Source organism: Pituophis catenifer, unplaced genomic scaffold (assembly GCF_029215685.1).
Source record: "Pituophis catenifer annectens isolate HBS135680 unplaced genomic scaffold, rPitCat1.0.hap2 SCAF_1, whole genome shotgun sequence".
Classification (NCBI taxonomy): Eukaryota; Metazoa; Chordata; class Lepidosauria; order Squamata; family Colubridae; genus Pituophis; species Pituophis catenifer.
The window spans coordinates 31,929,610-31,943,070 of record NW_027256881.1 but is presented as its reverse complement, the minus strand read 5'-3'; the positions used below and the strand labels follow the sequence as shown (position 1 = coordinate 31,943,070).

Genomic DNA, 13,461 nt, shown 5'->3' with positions numbered 1-13,461 from the left:
GGCTGGCTTTTCTCTTTACACAAAAACTCTTGTTGCTGAATTCTGAAAGCTGTTTGAATCCCCTGGAGACTCAGTTGCCTATCTGGCCCAGAGGAGCAATTGTATTGGTCGAGGAAAGGGGTTATTTAAGGACCCTCGGGGATTGAGGGACAGGTCCTGCTTAAAGAAGAGACTTCAAGAATACCCTTGCCTCATTTCACCTGCAGAGGTGCTCGGAGCAAGCTTGAGGATTTTCCTGAGGGTACTTGGAAGCTGCATCTTTCTTGCTGTGACATCAGGAAGAAACTTTGCCCACCAAAATGTCCAAAGTGGTGGCTTCCAGTGGAGCTGGAACCTCGGCAGCATCAGAGAGTTGTGGGGCAGGGCTGGCCGAAGACCTCTCTAAGGTGTCTGATGAGGACCTGCTGAAATGGAGCAAAGAAGATCTCATTCGTAGCCTTCGTAAAGCTGAGTCAGAGAAAGTGAGTGCCATGCTGGATCACAGCAACCTCATCCGGGAGGTCAACCGCCGTCTGCAGCTCCACCTGGGCGAGATCCGGGGGCTTAAGGTAAAAGGATGCTTGCAGGAGAGGAAAACGGGAAGTGGGGGAGGGGAAAGCAAAGGCAGGGTGAGAAGATCTTCTGGTCCTTGCAAATCACTATGCAGCTGTGTAACCTCTTGCAGAAAACCGAGGACCATATAGAGTAGACTGCTATAATGAAAAATGGTAGGGATGGGCAAACTCGGTAGAGATTTTATTGTGAAACATTGTTGTGTGTGCTTTTGTTCTGGTCCTCAAAACAAATCCCTAGATTTAAGTTTGTTTTTCTCCACCTGAAGTTCTCCCAGGTCACTGGGACTAAAGCATCCAGAATTCCTAGCCAGCATACTAGAAATAATAGCCACAGGACTAGATTAGGAAGAACTGCTGAATGCCGTTTGTAACAATTTCTGAATGTTGGATCTTGGGATTCTAATATAAAGCAAATGGGCCCCACAAACTGCCTACCCCTACACAAAGACATCATAAATTGGTGGATATTGTGCAGGAGAACTTCCATGTTGCTTTAGCTTCACAGTGTCTTCTTCCACTCTCTCATCCTTCATTATATGTGAAAATACAACCTTAGATAACCCACCATTGTTGTTATGCCCTTGCCAGAAAATATTTCTTTGGACCCAGACTCAGATAGGAGACATACTAGCAGAAGGTCTCTTGTGTGTTTGCAAAGTACATTTTAGTTCAGTGTTTCTCAATCTCAGCACCACTTTAAGGTGCGTAGACTTCAACTCTCAGAATTTCCCAGCCAGCCTGCTAACATGCATTTTAATTATTACATGTGTTGAGGATACATGCATATATTTCATTGCTTGGTCAGTGTAAGGTGTGGAGTGGTTCTTGATTGCAAACCTACCCCTGGTTTTATTTATTTGGTTTACTGTAATTGTATACTGCGAGATTAAAAAGATGCTTATATCCTAAAAACATAAAAACAAGATAAACAGATAAAATCAAGATAAAAGACAAATTTCTTTATGTATGTATGTATCTGTGTTACACAGTGAAATGCATATCATTGAGATTGTTAATGGTATGTACTATGTGAAATGCTTCTGTTGGTGTAAAGTACTAGTTTCAATTTGTAGCTTATCCCATCAAAAAATATTTGGACAGCATAGCTTGGAAAGGTACCCTGTTGGGACCAGGCAGAGTGAAATAGTTTACTGACTTACTGACAATTGTTTATATCTTGCCTCCCAGGATAATTTCTTCCGAAGCAGCCTACAAATAGCAGAAAGATATTCTTGGCTGATTTAATTAAGGTATTCAAATAATGAAGGGTCCTTCCAACAGGAAAGTTGATGTAAAAAGGCCCTGTGGGAAGAACAGAAGGCAGCTCTTTAATAATACCCTCCCTGAGTGCTGCCTTATCTCCTGAGTCTTTTATGCAGTGATTGGTAGGAAGTCCTGCCAGTCCAGTAGGAGCAGGCACTTGACCTGATCATACTCCCTCAACAGTCCTCACCAATACATATCTAACTGGATTTTGTTTTAGACCATTTCTGCAGTACTGCTTTATAAAGACTTCTAACACCTTGCAGCCATTGTTATAGCAATATTAATCCTGTCCTCATTATCTTCCTGAGTGTCAGGTTAGATAAACTATGCTATAAAAGACTAACCTAGAAATAACTTTAAACAGCTCCCTAAAAGTCTGTAATGGAGATAGTACTCTTTAAGTACCTTTAGCTGATCTTGGCTGGTTTGAAAAAGTTAAGCAGGATTGGAGATGATTAGTATTTGGAAGGGGGATCACAGGGAAATCTCAAGGCTTATAGGCTAGGCTGTGAAGTTGAAAAGGCAGCAGCAAGAGTTTTCTGAAATTGGTGCAAAAAGTACAGATGTGGAAATAAAATCTAAGCTGGATTCAAAGGGAGTGTTTTCATTTTAGTCTCTGGTGGGTAAGCACCAAAGCCCATTGTAACTGATCTTAGGAAAGGTAAGATAGGCCTGATCTTGTTAATTCTTAGTTGGGAGGATACCACGGGCATAGCCTTGACTGTCAAAGGATCCTGTAGCAAAGGATCCTGTAGCAAAAGGATGTGTCTGGGAAGTCATCAGGAGTTGAAATTTGTTTCAGGGAGGTTTTTTTCCTCTTTGTGTATCTGCATTATTTTTCATAGTTAAAATTAAATTTGTAAACTGCACAGGAACTAGACTTATCTTCCCTCCTCTTTTGAAAATGGACGGATTTCTTAAAGTTCAAGAGGTGGTGTTAATTAGTAAGCAAAACTTGTGAAATGGGAGGTATTAAAACATGTAAAGATTTTTTCCAAGGCAGCAGGGCAATCTTTTCTATAGGAATTGGCCATGTGATAAGTGGCTTGCCTTTGCCTCCTCCAGGGAAGGAGAAGAGGCCTTCCTTAAGCACTTGGAGCATTCTGAGTACAGCCAGTTGAAGAGGTACTTTAATGCAGTAAGTGACCTACACTTGAAAATAAACTTCCTAGGAAATGTAAAGTTACCTATCTCAATGGGTAGCAATGTCACAGGACTCAGATAGAGAAGTCTACTAGAAAAATGTGTTCAGTTGAACATAGGAGGTGATGGATCATTAAGCGGCTTGTCAACCTTGTGTGATAAACCAGATAAGTATCACAGCCAGATGATCTATGACAGAGGTGTCAAACTCTATTTCATTGAGGGTGTGGCCAGGGTGGGCGTGGCCAGCTCAACGTCACTCATGGTGGGGGCACCTGTGGTGGCCCGAGCGCTTTGCCAGCAAAAACAGGCTCCCGAGCTCCGTTTCTGGCTGCGAAGGCCTCCTGCAATCTTCTGCCAGTGAAAACCCGAGCTCCATTTTTGCTGGCAGGGGCACTGCTGGCCAGTCCCTCACTGTTTCCAGGGTGGCCCCATGGGACAGATCTAAGCCCTCTGTGGACCGGATCCAGCCCATGGGCCTTGAGTTTGACACCCCTGATCTACGGCACCTCTTATAGAATTAGTTACATTAGTTATATGAGATGATCTAATTCCAATGTAACTTGTAAAGTTACATTGACAGAATCTTGCAAGCCTGTAAGTACAATTCTCTGCCCATCTTCTTTATAGCCCAAGACACTAAGGAGAATCTCTTCTGAGCCTCTGGTGCTACCCACTCTCCAGTTGCAGGCTATGTTCTCTCTTATCTGAGACTTTCCTGGCAGGACCTTTTTGCCCAAGATCTTTCCACATACTGTTATATCATTTCCCCTTTCAGATCATCCTCCCCACCCCCCGAGTCCCCATGGACAAAGATTGTGGGCTGTGAAAACAAAATGTAGCTGTGTGGCTCCTCTCATCTACTGATAACTCTCCAAGACCACACGAAGCATCTGGTGCACCAGTAGAGCCTCCCCTCCATTGGGAATTAGTTGGCCTTTACCTCATGTCTGTATATATACAGTATCTCCTGCCTCATTTCCCATTGCTACCCCCAACAATCCCTTCTGTTCATTTTGGTCAGTGCCAAACTCTGCAAGTCTGGTAGTTGGCAAGCATAGATTTATTAGGGAATTGGTTGTGAAAGCAGTGTACCAGTTACAGCTCATGCATGTCCTTTTTGATTCTGGGTAGCTTTTTCATATTCAACCTATTTCAAATTTTTCAAATATTCAACCCATTTTCCTTTTTGTCTACAGTCTAGCACCTACAGTCTAGCACTGCTTTCACCTTGTACTTTTTCTCCCTGTATAGCAGAGTCTGGGGAGATGCCTCTTTCACTAGCAAAGATTGATGGAATATAGGGTGACCCGTCTTCATTGATGCTGGCAGTTGCAACTGAAATGCTACTTGGTTTATCTGCTTAATCACTGGGACAAGGCCAATACATTGTAAGTCTAGTTTCTTGGAAGACTTCTAAATTCTTTTGGTCCGAACCGACTTTATTTAGTGTGGGCTGCTCCTTCCAGTAAGTGTCTCCATTATTGAACAATAATATTTTTATTGTCAGGAACTCCTTATGGAAAATATCATAGTTCCTTTATGCTGGAAGGAAAATTCTGGAGTAAAAGGCACACTAATACACTAAAACAAATCTCTCCCCCCTTCTTTCTCCACCTGGATCAGAATTGTTTCTATGGCCACATCTGAAGCATCTGTCTTCTTCACAAAGGGTCAGGATGGCCGAAGACCGAGAAGCACAGATTTGTTTTAATTCTTGAAATGCTGTCTGCTCTTGGGTTGACCAAAAGAATTGCTGATCTTTTAAGAGCTGGGATAGTGGTTTTACATGGTCAGCAAAATTTGGGATGAATTTCCTGTAGAAGTTAGCAAAGTCCAAAAAGCATTGTACATCTTCAATATTACAGTGTGTGTGTGTATGCACTATGATAACGTAGACTAACTTTGCTAAATCCTTCTGTATGCTTTCTGTGGAAATTCTGTTGCCCAGATAGTTTAGTTGAGGCAGATCAAATGCACACTTCTCTAGTTTGATGAAACTTGTCCCATATTTTTTACAGTATGGTTCTGATACATGTGACATGCAAGGAAGGATTTTAGGAATAAACGAATGTATCAGCTAAGTATACCATCACGTACTTATCTAAAATGTTTGCAAATATGTTGTTTATGAGTCCAGAAAAACAGATCCACAATTAACCAATCCGAATCTGCCCTCTGTGTATTTGAATTTGCCATAACTTGTATAAATTAAATACTCATGTCCTCCTTTTATTTTGATTATGTTGTAAGTACTTCTCAAGTCTACTTTTGTAAAGATGTGTGCCTTTTGTACTTGGTATAATGGATCTGCGATAAGTAGGAGTGGATAATGGTCTCTAATTGTCACTCTGTTGAGGCCTTTGTTGTAAGACAACGGCCTCTTCTTCCCCAAACATATACTTAAAGTAAATCCTTCCTTGTTCTATACTTCGTATAAGTCATAATAAGTACCAAGAGGTACCTATGACCAGGTTCCAAAATTCCACCCTCATCCAAGTTCTTTATCCATATTTTGGGTACTTGGCAACCAACACATTATTTATGGCTGTTTTCAGTATTCCACAGTCAGTGTAACCAAAATCTGCAATATTTTTGACAAAATAGGCACTTAACTCTTCTTTTCCATAGAAATTTGCCCTATAGAAAACAATGGGTTTATTTGATGACTACACCGTTTGCTTAATGATCATCACAAAAAAGGTTGTAAAATCTGGTCTGTCACCCTCATGACTTATGACTGTAGGAGCCTTGGTAGTACAGTGGTTTAATGTACCCTGTAATTAACACAGCTGCCTGCAATTTCTGCAGGTTCGAATCTTACCAGGTTCAAGGTTGACTCAGCCTTCCATCCTTTCTAAGGTAGGTTAAATGAGGACCCAGTTTGTGGGGGCAATAAGCTGACTTTGTATAAAATATACAAAAGTATGAAGGCTATTGCTTAACGCATTGTAAGCCGCCCTGAGTCTCCGGAGAAGGGCAGCATATAAATCAAATTAAAAAAAAATAGACAGGCTCCATTACAATCTACCTGTATTTGAGGTGTTGGTGGTAGGGTAAACTTGCACTGTTTGTAAAGTGACACTGTTGTCATTTAGAGGAAGGGAATGAGAACATCTCTTGTGCCCAACTTACAACTGGATCATGCAGCTGAACTACTCTATTCCTAAGACAATGGACAATTGCAAGGAGGCAATTAGAAATAATATTATGCACTCTGTGTGAACTTTGATTGCCAACTGCAAAAGAGCCAGATACTGCAAAATCAGTCCTGCTCTTCCTGACTTCCGTCAATCATGTCAACTATCATTGGGCTTTCCAGAGCTTGAGTAGTTTCAGTTGTTAGTTTCTGTACTGTCTGTATTTATGAAATCAGTGGTTGCCCCAGAGTCTATAAGAGCAGAAAGTTCCATCTTCTGCCTGTAATATAAAGAAACAATAACAAGAATAATTAAGTATGCTTGACTGATTTTTGGGTGTTGAAGGTCTCCTTAAAAGGTAGAGGATCCTGGTGGGGGGGATGACAATGAAGTTTCCCTGGTGTGCTGCTTTGTAGTGAGCTGGGCACTTGTTGTCTATGTACTCTGTTAATTTAAAGTTCTGCCTTTCATTTATTATGTCAAAGGCACCATCTGGCTATGTGTCCAGTGACCCTGCAGTAAAAACACAATCCCTAATCTCTTCTCTTTTGCTTCTTCTCTGATGGCAGGGATTTTTTGGTTGCTCCCGATTTGCCTAGATTCTCCTGAGCAGGATTCTGAAGGGGTCATTGGGAGGCGTGATATGAGGGGAAGAAAGGCTAAAGATTCTTTTTCCCTTATTGTTCCTTCCCTTCCTTACTCTTCCCATCAGGCATCTATTATTACACAATGTTGAATCAACTCTTCCAGAGTGATTGGGGTGTCTTGCCTCACCAGCTAGTCTGTTGGGTCCTCTGTCAACTCTTCTCTGAACTGGTCAGTCAGGGCTAAGTCATTCCCTCCCACATTGCCAGAAAATAATTTAAAGTCCTAAATACATGATCTGTCCCTGCTTGAGCTCCTCTATCCCTGCTCGAATAGTCATAATTCTTTGTATGGAACCCCCAAATCATCCTTTGAATTTACACATGAAGTTTTGATAGTTGTCCAACACTGAATCATTCCTCTCAGTGAACTATAGTTCACTTTGCTGTTGCTTCCTTTTCAGCACAATAATAAGTGGGAAACGCCACTGGCCTGCCTGCCATAAATAGATCACGTTGAGTTGTTAATGTATGGAACTGATTCTGGTCCTCTCCAAAGTTCTCCAACGTGGGAAGACAAGCAATTCTACAAGTTGTTGCGCTGCCGTGGGTTGGAGCAAGTTCTGCCTTGGCTATTGTATTAGTTATATGGTAGCATTCTGAAATTTGGTCATCTCATCATCTCCTTGCTTCTAGTGTTGCAACAAAATTTCTGCCAGATGCTCTGCAGATAGCAGAATTCCTTGAGACTCAGAGACCATTCCTGAAATTTCTGCCTTTGGAAGAGAATAGAAGATTTACAAGATGTCAGCCTTGTCGGCCTCATGGGATAATTCAGATAGGAATCACACAGCCAGATAGTTAATATTACTTTATTGTAAAGGTACATCGACAAAATCTTGGAAGTCTGGAAGTACAATCCTTCCTTCCTCTCCTTCACAGCTTGAAAAATTAGAGAAGGTCTCTTTTGTGTTTCTTGACGGCTCACCATCCAGTTGTGGGCTATGTTGTCTTTTATCTGACTTTTCCCTTTGCTCAGTCCCTCAAGGTCTTTCCCACATTCCATTACAGGGCCAATCTCCTTTTTTGCCTAACCTATTTTATAAATGAAAATTAAACAGGGTCAGCTTGCTATACTGGCCGATCTGGAAGAAGTATGGAATGTAACTTAATGTTAGTAGTAATAATAATAAAGTCTAGTAATTTCATATTGTTCTTTGAGAATATCCATCTAGGTCCTAGATTCTAGGATCTCCCTGTGGCTTATACTATGTAATTGTATTTAGTAATAAATGAGTAATCTGGGAAAGATTGTGAACTTGGTAAAGGGTTTGCTATTCTGCTGATAAAGCTTGTTATAAATACATCCCCCAAAGTGAATAGGACAATCAATTTTAAAAGCTTTCGTCACATCATGCTTTCATACCCCCAAGTCAGAATCTTTTTTTTTTAAAAAAAGAAAGTAACAAAATGCCACGGTCACAACTTTTAGTAAAAAATTCCTGCCTGGTCACCTGGAGGCAAAATCAAATGCAAGTAAGAACAGCTCTGGCTGATGCTCTGTGTAGAGACCTTTAAGAATAGACTCTTGATGGAGAAAGCCTTTCCGGGCTTCAGCTGGAAGTCTTTCAGCCACACTGTAGTATGTCAGGGAATGAATAGAACTGCATTCTACTCCTGAACTGTGGCTCTTTCCTCTTTTATAATACACCTTCTGTGCTGCTGTTTGGGCCTTAGCATGCCTGATTTATGTCATAACTCGGTTCTTTTAACAGCTTTGAAAAGTCTGCAAAATGTCTTTCTTATTGTTACACTGACTCCCAGCTTCTGATGGATTTATGAGAGGCAGATTATTTAGTTTTAATCCAATAAAAACAATCAGGGAGACAAAACTGATTTTTCTAGGTGTCTGTCTCTCCATCCATCCATCCATCCATCATCCATCCATCCATCATCCATCCATCCATCCATCCATCCATCCATCCATCCATTTAACTTGCAAGCTATTTTCTGTATTGAAGGGAGAATTTATGGTATCTGTCTCTCCATCTCTCTTTCTAGGTGTCCATCCATCCATCCATCCATCCATCCATCATCTATCATCTATCATCTGTCTTTGGCTCCTATTGATCCACTGATACAGGAGGCCATGAAATTCTGAAATGATGCACTTGTTTAATTCACAAGATGAAATCGCAGAAAGTTGAAATATGTTTCTGTTCCTTTCCTTTTTTCTTAATCTAAAAAAATCAGGCTAGGAAATGTGCAGCTAAATAAAAGAAGAAGGCTGAGAAAGAAAAGCTAAACCCCCCCACCCCACTTTTACTGTATTTCCTATCTCATAATCACCTGTTTTGGGCCTGTTTTTAATTGGAAGTTGGGGTAAGAGAATGAATGGAAAGTGAAAAAGCAATTCAAGAAGGACAATTTGAGCAGAAAGATGAATAGAATAGAAAAGAAAAGAAAAGAGAAAAATACTTCATTTTTATTCTGCTTGGAAAAAAGGTATGTTTTGCATAAAAAAAACCCTAGATAAGTAACTTTCCCCAACCAGATGTCGTCCAGATATGATAGATTTAGAATACTGACTAAATACTATGTAGCCTAACACATCTGGAAGACTATACTGAAGTATTGGGTACATATCAAATCCTTAGGGAAAAAATAGGAATGATGCCACATCTTTGCATATAATATTCAACTTTTGCTAGGAGGATGTGTTAATGTTTGGAACTGTAGGAGGCTTAGAAATAGGCATTCCTTGAGAAGAGACTTTCCTCTGAAGCTTCTGTTTTATTTTGAAATGGGACAAATCACATATGAGTGCTAATAGGACATCATGAAAATAGTACCATCCAAGTTTTCACCAGACTGAAGCAATGATGGTAAAGATTAAATTCTTCCTTCAATACAGAAAATAGCTTGCAGGTTAAATTCCTCCTTTAGTACAGAAAATAGCTTGCATGTCCTTGTAAAGCTGATGCTATATATATTTAGAAAATAATCCTACACACTAAAGCAAAATATTTATTTAACACCAGAACTAAGTCTCGGGAATAAAAGAGAAAGTAAGATGTATCTTTTTTAAAAAAATCAATTATCTCCCCAGCTTTCTTCCCAGTTTCTTTTTACTTTCATGGTATAAACTTCAGAAGGAACAATGAAAGAGGGAATTGATCCCAATTCTATTTTCTGTTCTCTTAATACCTATTTTTATACTGAAGAGGGAGGTAGAAAAGGATTGAGATTTTTATCAGCTTCATGGCTGGAAGGAAAATTAAATACCTGTTATATGAGGAAGATGGGAAAGCTACATGGATTTTTCCTCCTGAAGATAGGCAGTTGAATTTAACTTTAGTTCCTTACCTCTCTCAAAGGAGTTTTCAATGAGTTTATTGATAGCCCTTAGTTTGACTGCAGAAGTATCATGCAGTTTACAAGGGAGGCTCTTAGTGATCCATTATGATCAGGGTCAGGTGATCCAGCTTTTCCAATCCTTAATTCTCTTCTCCCAGAGTTCCTGCCGTCACAAGTCCTCATGTACATTTTCTCTGTGGGTCAATAACAAGGAAAGAATAAACCATTTATGCTTTCTTACACTTTCTGAGGGAGAAAATTGTTGGCAAAATTTGTTTACAATTTTTGTAAACAAATTGTAGAAAGACTACTTTACAGAATTTGTCTCTCATAACTTATTCTTAAATGTCTCTGAAAGAGCTGCAGCTTGTTGGAGACAGGTAGTATTTACCATTAACAATGTTTTTACTTTTATTTGTCCTTTGATTTATTTTAACCTAGATTATTTCTAGAGCAGAAATAGGGCCAGATCAGCATTGTAGTTCTCCTATGCAGGCCGCCTGGGGGCACCGGGGGGGGGAGATGGGATGGGCACCTCCTGCAGCACTCTGCCAGCCAAAACGGGGCATGGGGGGAGACTGCGTGTGGCATGTTGCAGCCCGTTTTCAGCCTGGATGGCCTCTTGCAGCACTCTGCCAGCCCCATTTTGGCTGCTAGAGGCACCGCAGGCCAGTCCTTTGCTATTTCCAGGCTGGCCCCTTGGGCCAAATTTAAGCACCCCGTGGGCCGGATGCGGCCCTTGGGCCTTGAGTTTGACATCCCTATTCTAGAGTATCTCCAAGTTGATCCATTTGGATTTCTCATCAGATATAGATACTTTTAGCAAAGAGTACACTTCCTATTACCTTCTATGTCTTCCATTTCTTTTGAACAAATGGTGTACTTAGATTGCTACTTTTTGCTTATTGAAGTCATCCCACCAGGCCTCTGTTACTACACCTGTTAAATATTTTAGTCTTCCTCTACAAGGAATTCAACCTCATCTTTAAAAATTTCACATACTGGATTATGGTGTATAGATAATAGAGGCCATAAGCTTTATGAGCCAGTCTTCTTTCTGCTTTTTATTGAATGGTTTAACAGGACTCATTACAGCCCACTCTCAACAGTGCTCATGTCTTTATCTGAGGTCTCTATTTAGAATAGAATAGAATTGGCCAAGTGTGATTGGACATACAAGGAATTTGTCTTTGGTGCATATACTCTCGGTGTACATAAAAGAAAAGATACATTCATCAAGAATCATAAGGGACAACTCTTAATGATAGTCAGGGAAACAGTCAATATAAATCTTAAGAATACTAGCAACAAGGTTACAATCATACAGTCATAAGTGGGAGGAGATGGGTGATAGGAATGATGAGAAGATTAATAGTAGTGCAGCCTTAGTAACTAGCTTGACAGTGTTGAGGGAATTATTTGTTTAGCAGAGTGATGGCATTCGGGAAAAAACTGTTCTTTTGTCTAGTTGTTCTGGTATGCAGTGCTCTATAGCGTCATTTTGAGAGTAGGAATTGAAACAGTTTATGTCCAGGATGTGAAGGGTCTGTAAATATTTTCACAGACCTCTTTTTGACTCATGCAGTATACAGATCCTCAATGGAAGGCAGGTTGGTATTAATTTTTTTTTCTGCTTTATTTCTTTGTCTTCACCCAACCTATAGATTCAAGGTAAAGCTGTCCTGGTCAACTCTGTTATGGTTTTGCCAAAAACCTCTTTTTACATTCCATATGCATTTCAGCCCATGATTCTTCTGTTTATCCTCTTGAAAGATGCAGCTACCTGCTCTCTGCTATTCATTGTCCTGCCACTTGTTCATCAAAGTCCCCTTTTCTTCCCTCAAGTGCTTAGAGCCTACTTCATGTTTGAGGGCCTGCAAGCAATTTCTCAGTATGATTTCTGCCTCTAATTTCTGATGGTAACTTTTATCCTTTAGATCTTCTCCTTCATATGGTTAAATAGTCTTCATATACAGTAGTAGCCAAAATTGTGGAAACCTTTTGGGAAAGTGTATTTTTGAGGTTTGATGGCTTATAACACCACTTTTTTTTGGAGTTTCAAGATAATCATATTCCACTGCTGGAATGGCCTGGGAATAGCCCAGACCTTAACCCAATTGAAAATCTATGGAGCCGACTAAAGAAAATTGTTAGTCAGAAGTGACCCAGCAATAAAACCGAGTTAATAGAAGCAATCATTCAATCTTGGTTTCACATTATAACAGCTGAGAACTAAAAGACTTGGTTCACTCCATGGGAAGACGTTGTGAGGCCGTCATTCATGCTAAAGGTTACCCAACTAAGTCTTAACTGACGTGATAATTTTTGTATATCTCGTTTTTTCTGTGGTGATAATTTTTGTATATCTTATTTTTTCTACGCGTTTCACTTTTATTCTTTATGTTGTAACTGCTATTCTAATAGCAAATCCTTCATAAAAGTTATTGCATTACATTCTTGATTAAATTATCTTTCCATTGAGATATAATTTTATGGTACTACGCCAAAAAAAGTGGTGTTATTAGCTAGTTTTAAAAATACACTTTTCCCAAAAGGTTTCCACAATTTTGGCCACTACTGTAATATAGTTAATATGATTGTTCTGTAGACATACCATTTTCCTCTGTAATATTAAAATGTCAATTTAGAGGTCTCTGAGGCTATATCCAGATCTATCTAGTAGAATAATCCTCTACCTACAGCCACAGTTAGGTCTGGAACTTGTTTTGCCAATGAGGTGGTCATTAAATGAATTGTGCCCAATTTTATATTTTTTTGTCATAGTTGTCAAGTGATTCACCATGGTTATTGAGTGAATCACACAGTCATTAAGCAAATCTGGCTTTCTCCATTGACTTTGCTTGTCAGAAGCTACCTGGGAAAGTTGCAGATGATAATTACATAACCCTGGGATGCAGCAACCATCTTAAAAAGCATGTTGGTTGTCAAATGTCTAGATTTTGATCACGTGACTGCAGGAATTCTGCAAAGTGCAAGGATTAGTCTTAAGTCACTTTACTATCGTAACTTCAATCAGTTGCTAAGCGAATGGTTATAAAATGAGAACTACCTGTAGAATCTCATCTCTGTTACCATCTGGCAAAGTAAATGCCGTTCTAAGCAGACGTCCCAGCCTTAGTTTTAAATGCAGTACTGAATGGGTAATCTACAATTCCTCCTCCTTGCAGTCTGCCTGCCAGGCAGCAAGTTGCTACCTCAAAGATTTGAACCAACATTTCCTTGAGGGAGAGATGCTTACTTTGGTGTGTAGCAAACTGAGATATGCCCCATCCCTCTTTTTTTTGTTCTTTTGGAAAGTGCAGTCAGAACTCTGGGGAAAAAAAAGAAAATCAGTGCCAAAGCTTTGGGGAGAAAAAGAGCACTAAGATTCTTCTCTAACTTCTGGTTGAAGTTGGA

General features: G+C 39.9%; 1 protein-coding gene across 2 annotated transcripts in view; it reads left to right on the top strand.

The window, feature by feature from the left end:
* The first annotated feature begins 299 nt into the window (after positions 1-299).
* CCDC85A (coiled-coil domain containing 85A) overlaps positions 300-13,461 on the top strand; it is a 160,618-nt gene continuing 147,456 nt past the window's right edge. For both annotated transcript variants that reach the window (XM_070947525.1, XM_070947518.1), the window contains exon 1: positions 300-548. In XM_070947525.1, the coding sequence (XP_070803626.1) occupies positions 300-548 (249 nt within the window). The remainder of the gene's footprint in view (positions 549-13,461) is intronic.